Below are 22,936 nucleotides of genomic sequence, written 5' to 3'. Positions count from 1 at the left end.
TTTGCATCCACATACACAATTTGTGTTCATGGAGATTTATTCTTTGTATTGTACATAATTATTCCACATACTTTATAGTACTATTTTCATGTTTGTCTACTAACAATGGCAATATTTAAATACACACAAAAAGAAAAACACACATAAGAAGTGTGCTAATATAACTGTATGAGGTAAATTTGCACTCTGTCACCAAGTTTTCACTTTAGTCACACACTGATATACTGTAGGGACACATCTTAGTCAAGTAACGTTTTAGTTTTTGTTTAAATGCTGACAATACTTTTACATATACTTTTCTATATATCACATGGGAGTTTATTGTAACAAATACAGTCTGCTCCTGCAGGGTTCTTATCCATTAGTTTCAGTCTTTTACTTGACATATGGAAGCATTCCTGTTTCTAATCATATGCATGTTGGTCTTTATTGAAGGCTATGGTGCAATGTTCCTTTAAGTACAAAATCAGTTTACATATGCACTGTCTGACAAAAAGAAGTGAAGCACCATGAAGATATTGTCAGATGTTAAAATAATTTAGTACATGTACTCATACACCCCATCAATAGGTATGTAAATGATTGAAGTTGCAATGCTATGTGACATGTCCATTGGCCACCAGAGTGCATTAGTGAAGTTCAGATTTACTGCAGTTACTAGGACCGATAAGGTATATAAGAGGCACGAGCAGCATCAGACGCTGAGTGATCACTATCAAGGACATAGATATGCCACATACTCAAGTGAGAGACCATTATCATCACTTGACGGGCCTCACTGTAGGTCTCCATTTGGATGGCTTGTTAAATCATGCAATATCTATATCTACATCTACATCCATACTCCACAAGCCACCTGACGGTGTGTGGTGGAGGGTACTTTGAGTACCTCTATCAGTTCTCCCTTCTATTCCAGTCTCGTATTGTTCATGGAAAGAAAGTGTGTCGGTATGCCTCTGTGTGGGCTCTAATCTCTCTGATTTTATCCTCATGGTTTCTTTGTGAGATATATGTAGGAGAGAGCAATATACTGCTTGACTCCTCGGTGAAGGTATGTTCTCAAAACTTGTAATGAAGTGCACTGCTCTCCATTGGATCTTCTCTATCAACCCTATCTGGTACTGATCCCACACTGGTGAGCATTATTCAAGCAGGGGGCAAACAAGTGTACTGTAACTTACTTCCTTTGTTTTCGGATTGCATTTTCTTAGGATTCTTCCAATGAATCTCAGTCTGGCATCTGCTTTACCGACGATCAACTTTATATGATCATTCCATTTTAAATCACTCCTAATGCCTACTCCCAGATAATTTATGGACTTAACTGCTTCCAGTTGTTGACCTGCTATATTGTAGCTAAATTATAAAGGCTCTTTCTTTTTATGTATTCGCAGCACGTTACACTTGTCTACATTGAGATTCAATTGCCATTCCCTGCACCATGCGTCAATTCGTTGCTGATCCTCCTGCATTTCAGTACAATTTTCCATTGTTACAACCTCTCGATATACTACAGCATCATCCGCAAAAAGCCTCAGTGAACTTCCAATGTTATCCAAAAGGTCATTTACGTATATTGTGAACAGAAATGGTCCTACGACACTCCCCTGCGGCACACCTGCAATCATTCTTACTTCGGAAGACTTCTCTCTATTGAGAATGACATGCTGCGTTCTGTTATCTAGGATATGCAGATTTCTTAAGCATTTGAATGCGACTGTGGCCAGATATTGGATGCATGGGGACGTGAGGTCAAGCATACTCATCATCAAGGTTCAGGTTGACCACATCTGACCACCACAACTGAGGATTGCCATATTGTGCACCAGGCACATCGAACCTCTTCACATCTGCACCTGCCACCCAATAACAAGAAATGGACTCTCTGCAACACTGATAAGAGATTAGCAGCATCTGGACTAAGGAATTAAGGTTCCAAGTGTGGGCTGCCACTAACACAACACAACCAACTCTGTTTGCAGTAGTTCTGTGACCAGGAAGCATAGACTGCTGATGCATGGTTTTGCACTGTGTTCAGTGATGACTATCATTGGCAGGTGTGGGGGTAACCTGGGTAGAGGTCCCATTCTTTCAATGTTTTGGATAGGCACTTTGGTGTTACTCCTGCTGTCATGATGTTTGGGGGCCACTGGGTATGACTTAAGATCATGGCTAGTAGTAATTGATGGAACTGTGACAGCACAATGGTATGGCAGGGACGGCCTGCATCCTCATGAGTTACCTTTTATATGACAATATTGTGATACCATTTTTCAGTAGGACAACACTCATCCACACATCATGAATCTTAATGTACTGTTTGTGCATTGTTGAGGAACTCCCATGACGAACAAGATTGCCAGACCTGTCCCCCAATAGAACACATGTAGAAAGACCAGCTCAGGCATCAACTCCGTCCCAGTGTCAGTATCCAGGATATCGAGGAGCAGTTATAACAGTTGTGGGTCATCTTGCCCCTGGAAAGGATACAATCTCACGGGATAGATAAGGATGGTTCGTTTATTAAGGATGATAATATACAGTCACATCACCTTGTACTTTAATATAATTAGTTAACACACCATCAATCTTAACCCAAATATTAATTATCTCATTAGCATTAACACGTCTTCTATTTCTAGTATACAATGCAAATGGCTTATCAGTCAGTACAACAGCTGTACCATAATTCCTATCACCCTTAACTCCAATAGAGAAGGTACGATAGGCAACAATGTCTCTGTCATAGTAGGACTCCAATCCTGATAATGGCTTATCACTCCCTCGTACTATATCAATTGTTAACCATGAATTGCCTGTAACAACCTCTGTTGTAGTACAAGAAAAATTAATCTTAGCTCCAACAAAAGTTATTGGGCCAGTAAGTAGCTCTTCTTGTGCTACATTTTTTGGTGTTAAAGTGAATGTGTCGACCATCTTGTAGACAGGCATTCTTGATCTTCTTGTGTATCTCCTCCTCCTGTACGGCATGGCTGTGTGCTTTGTGTGGCTGCCTCGAGTAGAATGAGCATGCAGCTGCCTGTATACCGGATGTACGCACTGATAAGAACTGGGCGCGGCAGGAAGTAGCATGCTGATAAACCGCAATGGCGGCGCCGGAAGTTGAGCAATTCTGCGGATCGTGCTTAGTTAAAACTTAGCGCGATCCGCCTGGCGCCTCGTGCAGCGGCTAAGTCCCGTTCAAGGTCACCTGCCTAGATGGTGGCGCACACAGCCAAATAAATGCATACTCCAGGCCAGGGGGGGGGGGGGGTGCAACATAATACTGATAAGTGGGCTCATACAGCCAAATTCTTTGTAAAATTGACTTGATTTTGTTATCTCTGAAACAACATCATATACCCTCTCAACCCATGATGTTTCATTTCCTTTTCCCCTCACCTTCTGGTTCTTCAGTTTTTTGTCAGGCAGTGTGTATATAGGTGGAACTGTTAAGATTTCAAGGTCTCTCAGTTTTTTTCTGCAAAATTATTGTGGCTGTAATTTTACAATATGCCTTACAGCATTCTTCTGGAGCAACCAGTCTTTCTATAAGAGTCTTGGCAGCACAACCCAAAAACAGTCTGCATTATGACAAGAAAGTATATATGAGACCATAGAACATCTTTAGTAATGTGTCTCCATTTACTGTCCTAGACATCTTCCTCATTAGGAAGACATTTGAACTAATTTTTGGATATAATTATTTATGTGGTTTTCCCAAAACAAGTACAGGGCGTTTCAAAAAGAAAGAGCAGATTTCAAACATTTATTTCTCAAAAACTACAAATGATAGAAACACAATTCCAACGGTCCTTCACTCAATATGAGTACCAAATGTTACACAACAAATATCAAAACTGTACCTCAATATGAGCACCATTTGTTACACGACAAATATCAAACCGGTATCTCATTTCTTGCCACACACGACGCAACTGGTCTTTAGTTACCGAATTCACGGCCGCAACAATTCGATGTCGTACCTCTTGAAGAGTAGCGGGCATAGGTGGGACATAAACACAGTCCTTTATGTACCCCCACAAATAAAAATCGCAGGGAGTAAGGTCTGGTGACCTGGGAGGCCACAGACGATGACATTGATCTTGTGCTCCTGCTCTTCCAATCCACCGTCCTGGAATGGTGTTATTTAGGTACCGTCGTACAGGTTCAGAGAAGTGTGGTGGGGCGCCATCTTGCATGAAGATGAAGTGATTTGAATCTTCCTGAAGTTGAGGAAATAGCCAGTTTTCTAACATGTCCAGGTAAATGGTTCCTGTGATAGTTTTCTCCATGAAAAAGAAAGGTCCATAAACTTTGTTTACCGAAATTGCACAAAAGACGTTAACCTTTGGTGAGTCTCTTTCATGTTGAATAACGTCCCTCGGAGTTTCACTCGCCCAAATTCGTACGTTATGCCGATTAACTTTACCAGAAATGTGAAACGTTGATTCATCTGAAAAAATTAATCGTTCGGCAAAATTGTCCTCTTCCATGTCCTGTAGAATTGCAGTTGAAAATTCGAACCTTTTGTTGTGGTCGTCAGGACGCAATGCTTGCAATAACTGCAGTTTGTACGGCTTCATGTGCAGACGGTTACTCAGAACGCGCCATACCGTTGTTTTAGACATGTTTAGTTCGTGACTTGCCCGTGCCGTGGATTTTCTAGGGCTCCTTTCGTAAGCTGCACGGACACGCTCGACATTTTCATCCGATGTGCGTGGACGACCCGTGCTTTTTCGCTTGCAGATGCAACCATCTTCTACGAATCTGTGATGCCACTCATAAATTTGCTTATGACGAGGCGGCTGTTTGTTGAATTGACGGCGGAATGCACGTTGCACACCAACAATGGACTCTAACTTTGCAAATTGCAGCACACAAAATGATCGTTCCTGTGGTGTCGTCGCCATTTTCCTACAAACAAACGCCAGCGCCACTGCGGATTTGCATGGAACTTCTGCGCGGACCATTGAAAAACTTTGAACCTTTCTCTGACAAGAAACGTTTGAATTGTGTTTCTATCATTTGTAGTTTTTGAGAAATAAATGTTTGAAATCTGCTCTTTCTTTTTGAAACGCCCTGTATTTGCCTACTACCACACTAGTAATGCCTTGTCTCTTATAGGCCTGCCTTCCCAACTTAAAGGCTGATTTTCGGTGTGCACATTTCTGCTGGCATGACTATCACTGTACGTCGTTATTTTTTTTTTCAGTTATGAACAGATTTTTACTGCTGAACTACTGAGTTGCACTTTCTACAACACTGTTTTTAACAAAGTACTATATAATGTCAGCTACTTTTCCTCTCATATTGTAATGAGGAAGTTTGAAGTTTCTGCAACAGCGTATCATGACATACATAATCGAAAGTTTTGGATAGATCTTGGAACAAACCACAAACTTTCTTTTGGCCATTTAATGCTCTCACTATGTGCCTCATGAAATTTGCAATTGTTGAGTTGGTTGATCTACATGTATGAAATGTTGGGCATTGCTTAGGATGTTATTCCTTTCGATGAAGTGTATCAATTTGCTTTTTATTACCCTCTCCACTACTTTTGACAACACTGAAGTTATAGTGATGGGTCTGTGATTTGCTGGGTTATACTAATTGCCTCCTTTTAAGTATTGTGTTTCCATTCTTCGTGCTACTTCTTTTCTATCTGCATTTATGTAAGTCCACACAGCCTTTGCTACATAATGTGAACTTTCAACTCCTTTCTTGAAGTACAGTATTAGATTTCTCTTAATAATCTGTGGTAAGCTCTCTTTTCATTCCTGAAGACTTCATTATTAGCTGAGTTTTTATTTTTTAAATTTGTTTTGGTACTACTCACACAAAAATTGCAGTTCCTCTCTTGGTCATTTAATGTTTGATATGATCCACTTCTTACCCAGCTTTCTAAGTATATTTTTCCTGTTCTTAGAGCATGCAGTATTTATGTAATAGCATAAAGTTGAACATCTGTCAGTGGATATTGCTACATAACATTACTCCATTCTTGTGATTTAAGCATAACATTTAACCTTTTTAGAGTAGTCTCTTCCAACTGCCTTACTTCTGTGAATGTGACTTCTTTGGGTTCTCAGTTATTCATTATAATGGTCTGAAATTGCAGGTGATATGGCACAACAATTATTTGTGTGAATTAAGATAATGATAAATGATTATTCTTTGATTTATAATTATCATACAATATCAGAGAGGTAGTTTCTAAATATATGCTGTATTTATTAAAGTACTCATGCACTTACCTAGTACAACAAGTGTACAACTGCTGAATGATTCACCAGCATCATTGAATGCCTCACATGTGTAAGTGCCGGAATCTTCTGGGAATATTTCAGCAATATTAAGTTTGTATATATTTGCTTCATTTGTGTATTCAAAATCTTTACTTGGCTTAATTTCTTTATTATTGTGGAGCCAAATTACATCAAACTTTTTCGCACCTGTAACAACCGAACATGAATTACCAATTTGCTACTAATGTTCTGATAAATAACTCAGATGAAATCAGTACTGAAGTTACTATCAACTCCTCTATGTAGGGTCTCTTTCTCTATCATCTTGAGTATGAAATACAGAATGAGTGTTTAGTTACAAGGAAACAAGAGAATGCTTGCTTTTGTACTGAAACATTCTTAGCACAAATAACTCTTCAATCACTGGAGTCATTCAATGAAATTGTTACCTAACAAAACATGTAGTCAGCACTTTTATTTTATAGTATATATCTCTTTGTAAGGAATTAACTGAGATTGCCTGTGAAACTGAAGTGGGTTAGAGATGTATCAGAAGTACTTTCCACATAATATGTGTTTTTGAGTGCTGTCTGAGTGTGGGTAATATGTTAAACTGTACACAAGTACTTACCAATAATCCTGCAGGACAATGTAACTGGCTCTCCATCTTTGACATATGCAGATTCTAAGTGACTCACAATCTTTGGAGCAGAGTCACCACCTTTGCTCTTGGCTCCAGCAGCTGACTCCATTGCTGAAATCATAAAGCAACACCAATTAGCTTCACAATGTACATACGAAACAATGTACTGCAGATATGTTCTGCATGAAAGCATAAAATCTCACAATATGAGATTAATAAATAATTATTTACTACACACAAATATACAAGTGTGTGTGTGTGTGTGTGTGTGTGTGTGTGTGTGTGTGTGACGTTTGTTGTGAATGATGAGACACAATCTAAAATAATAGTAGTATTCATAAACATAGCACTTGGGGCAAAAATACCCTTCACTATCCACAAATTAACCTTCTTCTTACACACGAAGTAGCAAAGTAGACAGCACAAAAATATTTGACCACCTTCCTTGTAAATAAAAGGTACTGGCAGATACTGCAAGTTTTAAAACAAACTGAAATCATTTCTGCTTCATAACTTCTTCTACTCCATAGATGATCTTCTGAATAGATAGTATCTGTATGTGTGTGGGTTATAGGTATCAGATTTTGTATATTAAGATAGAAAATACAGTTGTGTAGATGGTCAGCATTAAGTTATGTTTCCACAAATAAAATGTATTTTTATTTGTACACCTCCTGACACATTCCACTTTATAGTGAATTTTATAGTGTATTGACGCTAATATGATCCATGGATCATGCAAAAAGGTAAACAACTCTGTTATTTTTGACACCTTTTCAAATCACAACATACATATATTACAGAAGTAAGCTGGAGTGTCATTTAATGTCTTACAGAGGCATTAGCTGACAAACTGTTACCTTTTAAGCCTCACATTAATTAGTACTAATTTCTGAAGTTGACTGATAACTGACCTACCATGTGACTTCATTTCTGTAACATGAGACAAAGTGCTAACAAGCTGTGGAAGAAATGTAGTATTCTATGCTATGAAGGCTCATACATTACAAGCAAGAAGTTATGGGAAGATATGAATTTTGAATGAGGGCCCAGTGGCATAACATTCCTCTCTATAACATCGTCAGATGAGAAAGTGCAGCAATTACTTTGAGTTTCTTTCCATTAATTTGAACAAGTGTTTACTGAAACACTGGAATTGTTCAAAATCAACTACCTTCAACTATTTTTCTGGTAGAATACCTTACTGAAGATCCTCAAGATATCATGAGTAAGAGTAAGAAACAACAGCTCATTGACTCAATGCATATTTAACACACTCAAAAAAGATTATACTACACACTGTGAGTGTGCTTATTTTGGAAAGATACCTTTTAATTGATGAAGATTTATTTAGAGAGTTCTTGATTATACACTAAACCACCAAAGAAACTGGTGCATACATGCGTACTCAAATAGAGAGATGTAAACAGGCAGAATATGGTGCTGCAGTTAGCAATGCCTATGTAAGACAAGTGTCTGGCACAGTTGCTGCTACATAGGCAACTTATCAAGATTTAAGCGAGTTTGAACGTGGTGCTATAGTCGGTGCATGAATGATGGGACACAACATATCTGAGGTAGCAATGAAGTGGGGCTTTTCCCGCATGACAATTTCACGAGCATATCATGAATATCAGGAATCTGGTATAACATCAAATCTCCGACATCCCTGTGGCCAGAAAAAGATCTTGCAAGAAAGAGACCAATGAAGACGATTTTTCAACATGACAGAAGTGCAAACCTTCTGCAAATTGTTGCAGATTTCAATTTTGGGTCATCAACAAGTGTCAGTGTGCGAACCATTCAATGAAACATCATCGATATGGGCTTTCGGAGTTGAAGGCCCAATCATGTACCCTTGATGACTGCATGACACAAAGCTTTATGCCTTGCCTGGGCCAGTCAATGCTCACATTGGACCGTTGATGACTGGAGACATGTTGCCTGGTCAGATGAGTCTCATTTCAAATTGGATTGAGTGGATGGACACGTACAGGTATGGAGACAACCTTATGAATCCATGGACTGTGCATGTCAGCAGGGGACTGTTCAAGCTGGTGGAGGCTCTGCCAGACTTGGGCAATTCAATCAGGACAATGTGACACCCCACACATCCAGAAATACTACCAAGTGGCTCCAGGAACACTCTTCTGAGTTTAAACACTTCTGCTGGCCACCAGACTCCCAGACATAAACATTACTGAGCATATCTGGGATGCCTTGCAACATGCTGTGCAGAAGAGATCTCCACCCCCTTATACTCTTATGGATTTATAGACAGCCTTACGGAATTCATGCTGTCAATTCCCTCCAGCACTACTTCAGAGATAGTTGAGTCCATGACACATCATGTTGGAGCACTTCTGTGTGCTCGTGGGGGCCCTACATGGTATCTTTGGCTCTTCATTGTATATAGGGAAATGTGTTTCAACAAAGTTGAATAAATTATTTATGAAAATTTCATTCTTCCAGTCATTCTTCCAGATTTAATTAAAGTTTATGAAAATGGGTATGAGTCCGTAAGTTATACATCAACTGCATTATCACTTCAAAATCTGTGCAAGTGGATTGAGAAAACAATGTAGAGAACTGTAAAAGATCCAGTATATGAACCAGAAACTATAAAGCAGAAGTTGTGATCAACAGTAACATTTGATGTGAAAATAAATGCAGTTGCACTGGTGAAATTATATCCCATAACAAGTTTTGGATTTTGAGGACATTACAAAGCAAAGAAAAAATACTTGTTGACAAGGTGGGAGGCAAATGTGGAAAAGATAAAAGGTAGGGACTAGGATACTTGAGTTTGGATAGGTGTGTGTACAAAAGAATTTGCCAAATCAAGATATTGCACTGAGCATGCTAGAACAGCATCTTTCAGCAGTAGGTGATTGTGGCAAGTATGTGCTTTACATCATTCAACCAAAAGTATCCTGACATCTCTATGTAATGTGAAATTAATCACTAGATGTCACAAGAGGTGGACCCAATAGTATAAATGAAGGCTGGGAATATGCTGTCAGTAGAGAAGCAGTAATAGTAGAATGAGTCAGTCAGGGGAGCCCAGTTACTTCAAATGTGGACTTGGCCACTGAATGTCACATGAATAACAAATCCATCAGGGATATTTCAATCCTTCAAAACCAGTCCAAGTTGATTGGTGGTGATGTGACTGTGAAGTGGAAATGCAAAGGAACAATGACAACTAAGCTGAGACCTGACAGAGCTCGCATGCTAATGGACAGCACCATCAAGTATTGCACACGAAGGTTGTAAAATATTGCATGAAATCAGTGGAAGGAGTCACTCATGAGTTTGAAATTGCTACTATCAGTTCAAATAACACAAAGATCATACATAGGAAGTTACAAAGAAGGGGTACAATAGTTGAGCAGCACCTCATAAGCCACGTATTTCTATAGTTAATGCTAAGCAGCATTTGAGGCTGTGTACAGAGCAATGCCACTGGACAGTGGATGACGGGAAATGAGTGATTTGGAGAGATGAATCAATGCTGTCCCTGTGGCAGTCTGATCTGTGTTTGGTCAATGCCTGAAGAACATTACCAGCAAACAGGGGAGTACACAGAAGATGCTGTTAACAATATGAGAGTGTTTTTCATGATCAGAGTATCATCCCCATAATTGAGCTTAAGAAACGTGGAAGGATATGAACATATTTTACAGCATTGTGTTCCGCAAGCAGTAGAGGAATATTCCAGAGATGATAATTGTTTGTATCATCATAACAATGCACCTGTCATAAAGCAGCATCTGCAAAACAATGGTTTTTGGACAATAACATTTCTGAAATGGACTGACCTGCTCAGATGCCCAACCTGACATTTATTTACTGCATTTGGTGAGCAAAACCTTGTGTTTCTTCTAACTTTGTATCAAATTTTACTTAAACATCTAAGAGATACATAATGCATTACTACAATCAGGTTAATGTTGTAGGATAATATTTACTGCAAATACAAAAAATTGTGTTTATATGACAAAAATGAAATAAATATTAATTAGTGATTAAATAAAATGAGATTTTTTTGTTACATACACATTCTCTTCCACATGAAATGAATAAAAGTATCTATAATGTTGAAATGCTATTTATTTTTTCAGAAAATCTGAATTCAGAAATCTGAAACATGACACCTTCTCCCAGTGGTCTGGTTTGCTACCTGGTTACAGTCACTAGATCTTCAGCAACACAGTTTCTGCATAAGTTTTTCAAAAAGCCATGGAGTCAGAAATAAGTGATACTAGGATTTGACATACCACTGATGATGTGTCTTTGGAGAGGGAACACAATCTGTTTGGATACCGCTAGTGAAGGAAATGGGCTATGCCTTTTGCAAAAGTACCTCCCTGGAACTGACCTTGTGTAATTTTAAAATCTAGGTTTGGTTGACTGGAACGGAACCTGGTTTCTACTGAATGCAATCAAAGTGCCTTAACCATTACACCATCTCACACAGTAACTGTTGAAAGTTGAACTAAAAACCAATACAATGGTCAGATTCTTTTTAGTGATGACCACCTATGTGAAATTTCATCCAGGTCCATCACTCACAATTCCACAGTAACTGAGGCCCACTGCATTATCATATGTGTCATTCACCCAGTATTATCCTCCAAAATATATTTAGGAACACAACAGTTATCGAATGCACACAGAACACTTTCGAAACTAGGACAAGAGAGAACAATGTTATCTGTTGCCACCTCATAAACTAACAGCTGTGTCCATATACTCAAGCAAATAGTTTTAAGTAACTTGCAACTGACCTAATGTTGATAACAATGATGTTTGTAACATCTGTAATTACCAAATGTAAAATCTTAAGTTTGTAACTTATAGACTGATGTATTCAGACGAAGAATATTATGCTGTCCTGAAACTGTATTAGTTCTAAGGATTATATTTGATTATTTGGTGCTGAATAAATATTATTATTGTTACTACTATTATTATTCATGTCCTAGCTCAAACTTTGGAGCATTATACAGTCTGTACATTGGGCATAATTTTGCATGATGCCAATGCCTTGTAATATCTTGAGTGCTATAATACAAGCAGCAATGCTGCAACAGTTGCTGTAAGGGTCAAAGTCATACTTTTCCTTTACTACATTTCTCAAACTACCTTATAAGACAATGTCCGCCCATATGGTGTTTAGAACACCCAATCACAGAAAAAAATCATCTTTTGTAAACCTGTTTGTTATGTATTTCACTGTGTGGACATGCATGTTTCGTGATTACTTGGCAACTGTCCCAATAATGTACTCAGACAGACAGTACCAACACACTATGGACTCAGATAAAGGAAACATGACAGGTAACATTCTGGTCACAGCATGTGGCTCCTTAAGGTGTGAATATAAACTCTTGTTACATCTGATCTTATACTTATTATTGTGGCTTTTAACAGTGATTTATTATACTTGCTGAAATAATTTAATTAATTCAGTAACAGTCATAGGGGCTTCTGTTGCACAGTCTATAAATGATCCTTTTATGATGTTGAAAATTTTGTCTGTTTGCAATAACTGAATTACATGGATCTTTGCTGAATTTACAGTTGACGAACACCAAATGTGCAGCACTTGCAGATTTACAGACAGAAAGCAGAGTATGTCACTTCACTACCCAGTTTCCTGATATATTGTCAGTTCAGTATGAATTAACTCTCAGCATTCTTCTGTGCATAATATCCTATCCTAAACTATTAAATTTGAGATCTGCTACTCACAGTAATTTACACATTATGACCACTTGCTTAATAGTGTGTTGGTTCACTTTTGGAACACAGAAGGGCAGTGATTCTGTGTGGTATTCATTCGACAAGTCTTTGTTTAGTTACAGGAGGTACATTTTACCAGATGTCTATGCACCGGTCACATAAATTCTGGGCTGGTCATTTCTGAGCACAGAACTGACACCTGATAGTATCCTAGTTCCATAAGGTCCAAAACAGGCAAATTTGCTAGACACAACATCAGTTTCAGTGACATGCTCCTCAAACCATTACAGCATGATTATAACTTTATAACATGGGCAGTTATAGTGCTGCAAGATGCCATCACTGTTGTGTACCACATTGCACAGATGGAGGAGACCCAAAATAAAGTTAATGTAGATCACTGCTGCAATGGTGCCCTTGATTACTACCCAAATTCAATAACAGCCCAGGTGAATGACTCCCTCCAAAGCATAACACAGCCCCCACTGGCCTGCGTCCATAGCTAAATGCCTATTTTGAGCACCCATTCATCTGGATGCTGGAATATCTCGACACGACCCTTGGCCTGGTGTCACAAGAAACATATTCACTTTATAAGGTGACACATTTTCAATGATCCATAGTCCAATTTTGATGATCCTGTCCCACTGAAATCATATTTGATGACCTCACTGAGTCAATGTGGGAAATACTAGAGGTTTTCTGTTGCAGATCTCCATGTTCGACAATGAGCACTGAACAGTGTGCTCTGAAACATACGTCCACCAGCACTGTACTCTGTCACCTGACCTGCCACAGTACAATGATTACCCTACTTTACAGAGAAGGCAAGTCTCTGATCTCCACATTCTGTGACAAAGCATGGGTGCTGAACGCCTTGTCATCTATTCACAGTTTCCACACCCTTCAACTGCTTTTCATAGATACTCATGACAGTAGCATGTGAATAACTGACCAGCTTTGCAATTTCCGAGATGGTCATTTCCAGTTGCCAGGCCATAACAATCTGTCCTGTGTCAGTGGGTTTCCCACATTTGTGGTTCTTATAGTTGGTAGGATGATTTCTCATGCTTCTCTGCTCCACTTAAATACTTTTCATACTGTGCCATGTGATCACAATGACAAAAAGCAGCATTCAATCTCATGATGGGCAACACTCATAATGTTTTGGCTCACATAGGTTCATTAATGACACTTTCTTTGTTATTCCTCTTTCTTGGCTCTTCTTGGGAAACTGTTAACACTTACCGGATGATCACATAAACTGAAATCGACCTGATTTGTGATGTTCTTAATACTTGTGAAAGATCCCCACTGCTTTCTCTTCACAGCCACTCATCCACTTGCTCCCTCACTATTCATTCAGGAGTAGAGAAGAACTGCATTTCACAGGCATCTGACACTTCTGTTTATGTTACTTACGTTTAACTTTGAGTTTACACTTTGTCTTTGCAGTCCCTATGGAATTTGTAGCCTCACAGCAGTATTCTCCTTCATCTTCTGGGAAAACTTCATTTATTGTGAGACTAGCAATGCCTCCTTTGTACTTTAGGTCAATAATGTCAGAAGAAGTCAAAGTCTGCAAATAAAAAGTAAAGAAATGGTTAATGTTGTCATTTACATAGTATCTATATCTTATAATATTGATGTTCAACTGATTTTCACAACTATATCAAACATACACTAATCATTTATAATGAAATGTTTGATTGCAAGATGTTAAAATTTGTTAGAAATATTTTCTATGCTATAAGTGACCTTTTATTTCAATGAACAAAAAAATGAAATGAAGAAGGAAAAGTGTTTTTCTGAATGTCATATAACTTTATAATAACTACAGGTGAAAGCGGACATTATGTTAGTAATGTCTCGATAGGACACTGGATGTGAATACCTGTTTCCTGTATTGAATAACTAGAACCAAGCCAGGCTTAGTTTTATCTATAACTCCACAGTACAGTATTCACAAACTTTATGAGTATACGCTCATCAGAATAATAATCACTGACCATGATACAACAAGAAACTTATTTTCCATGCATGCAACATGGGCTCAAAATGGTTCAAATGGCTCTGAGCACTATGTGCAACATGGGGTTAACAGCCAAGTACTACAGCACAAGTGAAGCTTTTTATTTTCTCAATCATGCTACAAACTTCAATAGGCTAGCTGGTACATTTTATAAAACATAGACAATGAATAACCAGCTGGCTGCAAACATCTGCACTACCTCTGCGCTCAAATGTTATTTACTTTCTTTGAGAGGAAAATGTGTAGTCATATCTACATTACAACTTGCCAGTACAGTAAATTAACTCATGTAACAGAGGCACAAGTATGTAATAATAGTTCATTCACTTTACTGGGATTCAGTATCTGTCAGCTGACACTTAATATCACCAGATACATTGTAATGTATACTTCACTTTGATGAACAGAAGCAGTAAATTGAACTGTGAATTTTTTCTGGTATTAAAGATGAGAAGCAATGTGAATGTTCTGTGCAATTACAGAATAGAATTCATAGTTCCACAGTGATGCAGATAATAAAAGAAGTCTGAACCCACACTGCATACAATCACTTGACAAAATATTACAAACAACTGTTATTCCCTTGATTTGTCCACACTTTGTCCAACTCACTAACCAAAGAGTTCACCTCACAATATGTCTGCCTTATGCAACAGAGTTTCATATCTCTTCTGTATTTGCACTGAACTTTATTAGTATGTCACAGTACAAGATCCATCCTAATTTAGATATGTTATGATGCAGAAACTCAGGTTTATGGCTATATTTTGATATCAGAGAAATTTAGATGCTATAAGTGACCACTTTTGTAGTTTTATAGTCTGCATAATGATCATGCATCTTACCTCTCCATTCTTACTCCAGGTGATCTGGGGGTCTGGATCTCCTGTGACAGTGCAGCTCAACTGCAAATGATCACCATCATTTATGGTGAGATCTTCCAATTTCTTAGTAAATGCAGGAGCACACATTAAGGAATCATCAGGTGGCACTGAAATAAAAATGAGTAGAGATGCTTTATAAAATCAGAACAATGGAAATGAATAAAATAAGATACATAAAAAGGAAAACCAAACACATAAGCATGCACAAAATGTCAACATTATGACAATATAAACACAGTATATCAATAAATGTGCCATTTGTTCTTTGTTTTGTAGAGCTCAGTGTTGTTAAAATACAGCAGGAAGAATAAATCTAAGATTTTTTTGTGAACTGTATGTGTTTGTCATTGAAAAGTGACCCACCTAGTGAAAATTTTACTTTAATTATCTATGAGATGACATACATATGAGGAAAGCAAAATACTTTCCTCTAGGGGATTCCAGACTAATGTCTGTCATTGCCCCAGAGAGCTCCTTAGAAATATGATAATATATTTAATGAGAGTTGATTTGATTTGTTGAATACAAATTTTGCTATGTATTTTTGAATATGATATCATTAAATAATCTTCGATAAGGGAAAACAAACATTGTAATGAATTACTCTGTTCCAAGTTGAACATAATTTTGAGAAGTAGTTATAAATTTAGTGTATTCCCTGACCTGTTTAATGTATAATAGTCATATTATATACTTCTATAAATTGCAGATTTTTCTACCAAAAAATTGTGTTATAAAGAGTTAAATATCAAATGAAACTGTATGGTTTCAGAGAATGTTTCAAGTCTCAGCATCTATGATGCATATATGCAGACTGAAGCAATGAACGAAAATTTGTACAAAGGCTGGGATTCAAACATGGGATCCTCTGCAATGCTGTTTGAGTTTAGGGGGAATATCAAATGAGCTGAGGCGTGAATGGGAATTTGGATTGTGGTGGGAGGTGTGATAGAGTACACAGCGCAGTTGTGCAAAGCCACTGTCCCCGGGTTGCACAGTGGTTAGCGCACCTGTCTACTGAGCAGGAGGCCCAGGTTCAAATCCTGACCTTGACAGAAATTTTCATTCATCACTTCAGTATGCATATATGTTGTTGTTGTGGTCTTCAGTCCAAAGACTGGTTTGATGCAGCTCTTCATGCTACTCTATCTATCCTGTGCTAGCCTCTTCACCGAGTAACTACTGTAACTTAAATCCCTCTGAATCTGCTTACTGTATTCATCTCTTGGACTCATCTGTGATTTTTACCCCCCACCTGTCCCGTATTAAAATGATGATGCCTTGGTGCCTCAGAATGTGTCTTACCAATCGGTCCCTTCTTTTAGTCAAGTTGTACCACAAATTTCTCACCCCCCCCCTTCCCCCCCTTTCTATTCACTACGTGCTCATTAGTTACGGGATCTACCCATCTAATCTTCAGCATTCTTCTGTAGTACAACAATTCAAAAGTTTCTATTCTCTTCTTGTCTAAACTGTTTATCGTCCATGTTTCACTTCCATACATGGCTACACACCACACAAATACTTTTAGAAAGGACTTCCTGACACTTAAATCTATACTTGATGTTAGCAAATTTCTCTTTTTCAGAAACACTTTTCTTGCCATTGCCAGTCTACATTTGTGTCCTCCCTACTTTGATCATCAACAGTTATCTTGCTTCCCAAACAGCAAAACTTATTTACATTCCCTCAGCATCACATGATTTCATTCGACTACATTCCATTATCCTTGGTTTGCTTTTGTTGGTGGTCATCTTATATCCTCCTTTAAAGATACTGTCCATTCCATTCTACTGTTCTTCTAAGTCCTTTGCTGTCTCTGACAAAATTACAATGTCACTGGGAAACCTCAAAGTTTTTATTTCTTCTCCGTGCACCTTAATTCCTACACCAAATTTTTCTTTTGTTTCCTTTACTGATTGGTAAATATACAGACTGAATAAAATTGGGGACAGGCTACAACCATGTCTCACTCACCTCTCAACCACTGCTTCTCTTTTGTGCCCCTCGACTCTTATAACAGCCATCTGGTTTCAGTACAAATCGTAAATAGCATTTTGCTCCCTGTATTTTACCCCTGCCACCTTTAGAATTTGAAAGAGATGTTCCAGTCAACATTGTCAAAAGCTTTCTCAAAGTCTACAAATGCTATCTTCTATGAGAAGTCTTATAGCCAGTATTACCTCACATGTTCCTACACTTCTCCGGAATCCAAACTGATCTTCCCAGAGGTAGACTTCTACCAGTTTTTCCATTTTTCTGTAAAGCATTCGTATTAGTATTTTGCATCCATGACTTATTAAACTGATAGTTCGGTAATTTTCACACCTGTCAGCACCTGCTTTCTTTGGAATTGGGATTATTATATTCTTCTTGAAGTCTGAGGGTATTTCACCTGTCTCATACATCTTGCTCACCAGATGGAAGAGTTCTGTCATGGCTGGCTCTCCCAAGGCTATCAGTAGCTCTAACAAAATTTTGTGTACTCCTGGGGCCTTGTTTTGACTTAAGTCTTTCAGTCCTTTGTAAAATTGTTCACACAGTACCATATCTCCCTCCTAATCTTCCTCTACGTCCTCTTCCATTTCGATAATATTGACCTCAAGTATACTATCCTTCTACAGACCCTCTATATACTCCTTCCACCTTTCTGCTTTCCCTTCTTTGCTTAGGATTGGTTTTCCATCTGAGCTCTTGATTTTCATACAGGCGAGATCTTGGATAGGATGCAGAAAATACCAGCTGACACTATTTCATTATTTAATTCTTGAAAACTCTGGTAAGAGAATGCAGAACAATATTCTCCGTTGATCAGTCATTCTTGCATTAAAACTGTGATTTAATAAATATAAAATTCTTATTATGGAGGTAAGCACTATTATTGATTACATTATCTTCTCAAAAGTTTTTAGAAAATTATGATAGGAATGAAAAAATATTGTTAAATAATTATTATCTTATCTATTATCTTCCTTTTAAGAGGGGTGTAACAATGACGTACTTGAATCTTCCTGGAAAAATGTTCAATATTGAAGATGTATTACATATTTCAGAAAAACAGGTCTTGTTTTTCTGTTATCTTGATACCTTGTCATTTAGAGTGTTATAGTGCTGTTTTTCTTTTCCTTCAGTCATATTAAATTATTAATTTATTACATAAAAGATAAATTTAGAGACTTTATAAAATGTTTTCTTGATAAATTTTAGTATTTTTTGTAGTATGCAATTGTGTTACATTCTCTAGTTGTTTCTGACAGCATATTTTCATTTATGAGATACTCAAATCCCACTAATGATGCATGGTTTCTCACAGGACAAAAGAATGTATGATGGTGCTAAAATTTTAAAAACACTTCTCTTGGATTATATGGTAAGTTTACACCATTCAACTTTTCCACTATTTCACACATATTTTCTGTGTTTGAATTACAAAATTCATAACCTAACATCAAACCTTTTCATGACAGAAATATTCATTTCACCTCATTCAAGAGAAAAAAATAAAGCATGTGTGAAGACAAATTACACCTGATGATGAACCAACAGGGTCTGAAATGCACTGTGTACTTAATAAAACACAAAAAGTTGTGACTGAAGGTGTTTTTTAATTCATACTTCCAGTGTATTGAATACAGGCATATCTGAAGATGCAAAATATGGACAAAATTAAAATTACATGAATGATTTAAATGCGGCACTTGCATCTTCTTTCTTCTACATTTTGTACCAGTAAATGTTTTGTAAATTATCTTTAAAATATCTTACCTTAACTGATCCATAGAGATGTTTCACGAAAATATTTTGTTTATCCTAGCTATTTGAGCATCATATTATGAGTACATATTGACAGTTGTCTTAACACTTAATTGCTTGCTTTGAATTCCCCCTACAAAGATACTATAAATCTGGTTTCGACTATCTTGTTCCAAATATTATGTAAAAATAATAACTGGAAAAATGTACAAAGCAGATAATGTTTTGAGACACTGTATGTAATTACGATATGTCAGTTTGAAATCTATCAAAGTGCAGGTTAACCAATGCCTGATAACAAATTTTTAGATAACGGTAGTAAATTTCCTGAATAAAGTGATGATTTTATCCATATTTTATCTGCTTTTGGTTTTTTCAATACAAATTGTTGCTCTATACATGCAATCACATCAAGAAAATAACTCCAACTGACATTTTGTGGAATTGTTATACAAGTACAATATGTAAGCTAAATTTGTGTGTAAATTTTTTGCTAAACTTACTGCCTCTTGTGTTAAATAAAATGCTCTGTACAAAAGAGTTACTGCAAATAATTTTAAGTGAAGTATGAGTGACTTACATATTAGCTCCTTGGTGGCACTTCTGGACCTCGATGGGCTGCCTGTCGCATCGAGCTTACTGCCGTACTTCTTCATGACACGCTTGTCAGAAGACTGCGTTGTCTTGTTCTCTGATGAACTTGCACTCATAGCTATTGTTGCTGCAGACTAAAAACAAAGTATGAGGCAAAAAATTTAACTGACAGGCATGATAATGTATAAAATTCATAGGCAGGAAACTCAAAAACTAGAGTAGATATGGAGCATCATGTCTGAAGAAACTACAAGTTGGTTTTTATTTAAGGTAAAACTATTGAGAAAACTCAACTGAAACAAAAATATTTGAAAGTGACAGACCTATAGTGAAATAATATTATCCAGACAACCTTTCAATTGACAGAAATATTATATTACACACAGTGTATATATCACTAATGTATGCAGCTAATGGATATTATCTAAAGCTTTTACTTTTTCTACAGACTACATCTAATATCTATGTACTTGTCATTCAGAATCAATCTTATACCCATCAATGAGTGCTATGAACAATATAGGAATCTGAATTACTGTTTTGGAAAAGTTTCTAGAAAAGTTTCTAGTAGAGATAATTTGCCACTGTTCTCCTAAAATCTGCCACATAAAGAATGTGTATCTTCATCAAATGGATAATAGTAAGAAAGCTTGTGCAATATAGTGTCATTGTTATGGGTGAGTAGGGAATCAAACAATGTGTGACCTGGGACACATCCCAGTCTTCTACAATAGTATCAAGAGGTATGTCAAGCTTAACAACTCCAACCAACGACATACCACCACTACCAATGCCAAATTCCGTACTATATGATATATTTTGAAATGATTTGGTGACATGACATCGACACTGGGTCTGGCGATCAGAGACTGAATGCTGTGAGCCTCCCTTCCCATACTGGCTAAATTTTGGTGATGACATTTTCATCAGCCACCTGAAATTCATCTGGTTACTTCAGCAAACAGGTAAGGGGGTGCTCTGTTTAATGTAACAGAGAGTTACTTTTTTAGATCAGTTTATGTTATGTACTGCTCATTATGTGTTAGGTTTGCGTTTACTGTAAGCATCAGGCAAACATTATATTAACTGCGTGCCTCAGCATTTTTATCCATCGAATAAATGATAACATTCACTGTACTACTGGCACGCCACTGAAATTCTTAATAGTTATTTATATTTCTGACTAAATGTAATTTTCTGCTGTTGTATGTAACATAAAATGATTCAAAGAATAGTTTATGATCTGTCTGCAGGAACAAAATTATTCACAATTAATTGAGAAGTTTTGGGAAATAGTATTTATATTACTCTTTACTTGGTAAAAATGGGATATTTTATAAGTACTGTGCCTACTTGGGACCTCATGTTTCACACGTGTAAAGTATCACTTTCTGAAATTCATTGTATCTGTGTTTGTATCTGTAGTTTACTCAACAACTGCACTGCATACGGTTTTAACTTTCCATTTTGGTCATTAAGGTAGCAAATGCTGTACTTTAATATTATTTAACACATCTCTTGCTGTGAAATGTTTAAGGTTAAGAGACTGAAAGAAAAATTTCCAGGACAGATATGGGTACTTGGAGGTATTCTATCATTTATGTCTCATCTTTGGAACTCTGAAACACTCCATTAGATATGGCAATCTCATCACTGTACAGCCCTGTGAAATACGCATTAAGTGGAAAAATAAACAAAATGAGTTTCTATACCAGCAGCTGGATTAAAAAATATATGAGTAATTTACTAGGTATAGCAGTGTTGCCAAAGGAATAGCAATATTTTAACCAAGCTTACATAACCTCATTAAAGCTAAATTCCTGTAATTTTCTTTACTATGTTATCTACCCACAAGAAAAGAAATTAGACAGCAGGGTTTCGCAATAAAATGTAGAGAAAGAAGAATTTAACAATAATCTCCGCGAATAGGACAGAAAATCAAAAGAAAATAATATAAACAATGATGGAGGCAAATTTCCTGTTTCTCCAGTTACAGACATTGCATAATGAACAAATATTCAACAGCCTGTACCATTTGCTTGAAACAATTTGTGGAATGCACAACATTGGGTTTAATATAATATTTTGGTGTTGAATTCAGTAGAAATAAAAAAAATCTTAATAAGTTTGTTATGAAATCATTTTATTTTTTCTTGTAATGTTAGCTTTGCACATACCTTGTAATTTGAATGACTAGTTGAACTCTGTTTCACTGATGAGCTGGAACTACTACGGTAATCAGAACTGCTGTAAGTGTCTGAGGCTCTGTAGCTGGATCTCCGGACAGATACAGACGGGCTTGCTGTAGGTCGGCTCGGTTGTTCAATATATCGCCGATCTGTCAAAGGAGTAATGAATGTTCAACAGTCTGAATGAGTGTCAATATAAAACTTCCTGGCAGATTAAAACTGTGTGTCAGGCCTTTCTTGGGCAAATGCTCTACTGACTGAGCTATCCAAGCATTCATGACCTGCCTTCACAGTTTAACTTCCACCAGCACCTCTCTCCTGCCTTCTGAACTTCACAGAAGTTCTGCTGTGTACCTTGTGGGATTAGAATTTCTGGAAAAAAGGGTATTGCAGGGACGTGGCTTAGTCACAATCTAGGAGACTGTTCCCAGGATGAATTTTCACTCTGAAGGAGATTAAAACTATGTAGCAAACTCGGACACAAACCTAGAGCTTTTGCATTTCACAGGCAAATGCTCTACCTTTATCTCTCAGTAGAGTATTTTTCTGCAGAAGGGGAGGATTCTGGCTTCAAGCCGTGCTCCAGCATACAGTTTTAATCTGGCATGAAATTTCATATAAGTGCACCCTTGACTGCAGAGTGAAAATTCATTCTGGAGTGTCATGTTCATAACAATGACTGGAATGCTTTAATGGGAATGTGTTTTCCAGACTAAGAAGGAAATATTAAAACAGACAGTAATAAGAATCAGAAGGGGAAGAAAGAAAGCAAGCATTTATCACTCATTACAACAGGACAGAGTAAAAGAATATGTATTCCTAACCACTGTTCATTAAATTTAACT

General features: G+C 37.2%; 1 protein-coding gene across 20 annotated transcripts in view; it reads right to left on the bottom strand.

Moving 5' to 3' along the window:
• LOC124721411 (twitchin) overlaps positions 1 to 22,936 on the bottom strand; it is a 377,390-nt gene that overhangs the window by 13,871 nt on the left and 340,583 nt on the right. For all 20 annotated transcript variants that reach the window (XM_047246370.1, XM_047246371.1, XM_047246372.1 and 17 more), the window contains 6 exons: positions 22,080 to 22,240; positions 19,889 to 20,036; positions 15,517 to 15,662; positions 14,062 to 14,218; positions 6,880 to 7,002; positions 6,258 to 6,455 (listed from right to left, as the gene is read on the bottom strand). In XM_047246370.1, the coding sequence (XP_047102326.1) occupies positions 6,258 to 6,455; positions 6,880 to 7,002; positions 14,062 to 14,218; positions 15,517 to 15,662; positions 19,889 to 20,036; positions 22,080 to 22,240 (933 nt within the window). The remainder of the gene's footprint in view (positions 1 to 6,257; positions 6,456 to 6,879; positions 7,003 to 14,061; positions 14,219 to 15,516; positions 15,663 to 19,888; positions 20,037 to 22,079; positions 22,241 to 22,936) is intronic.

Source organism: Schistocerca piceifrons, chromosome X (genome assembly GCF_021461385.2).
Source record: "Schistocerca piceifrons isolate TAMUIC-IGC-003096 chromosome X, iqSchPice1.1, whole genome shotgun sequence".
Classification (NCBI taxonomy): domain Eukaryota; kingdom Metazoa; phylum Arthropoda; class Insecta; order Orthoptera; family Acrididae; genus Schistocerca; species Schistocerca piceifrons.
Note: the sequence above shows the minus strand (reverse complement) of the source record. Positions and strands in the feature narration are given on the sequence as shown.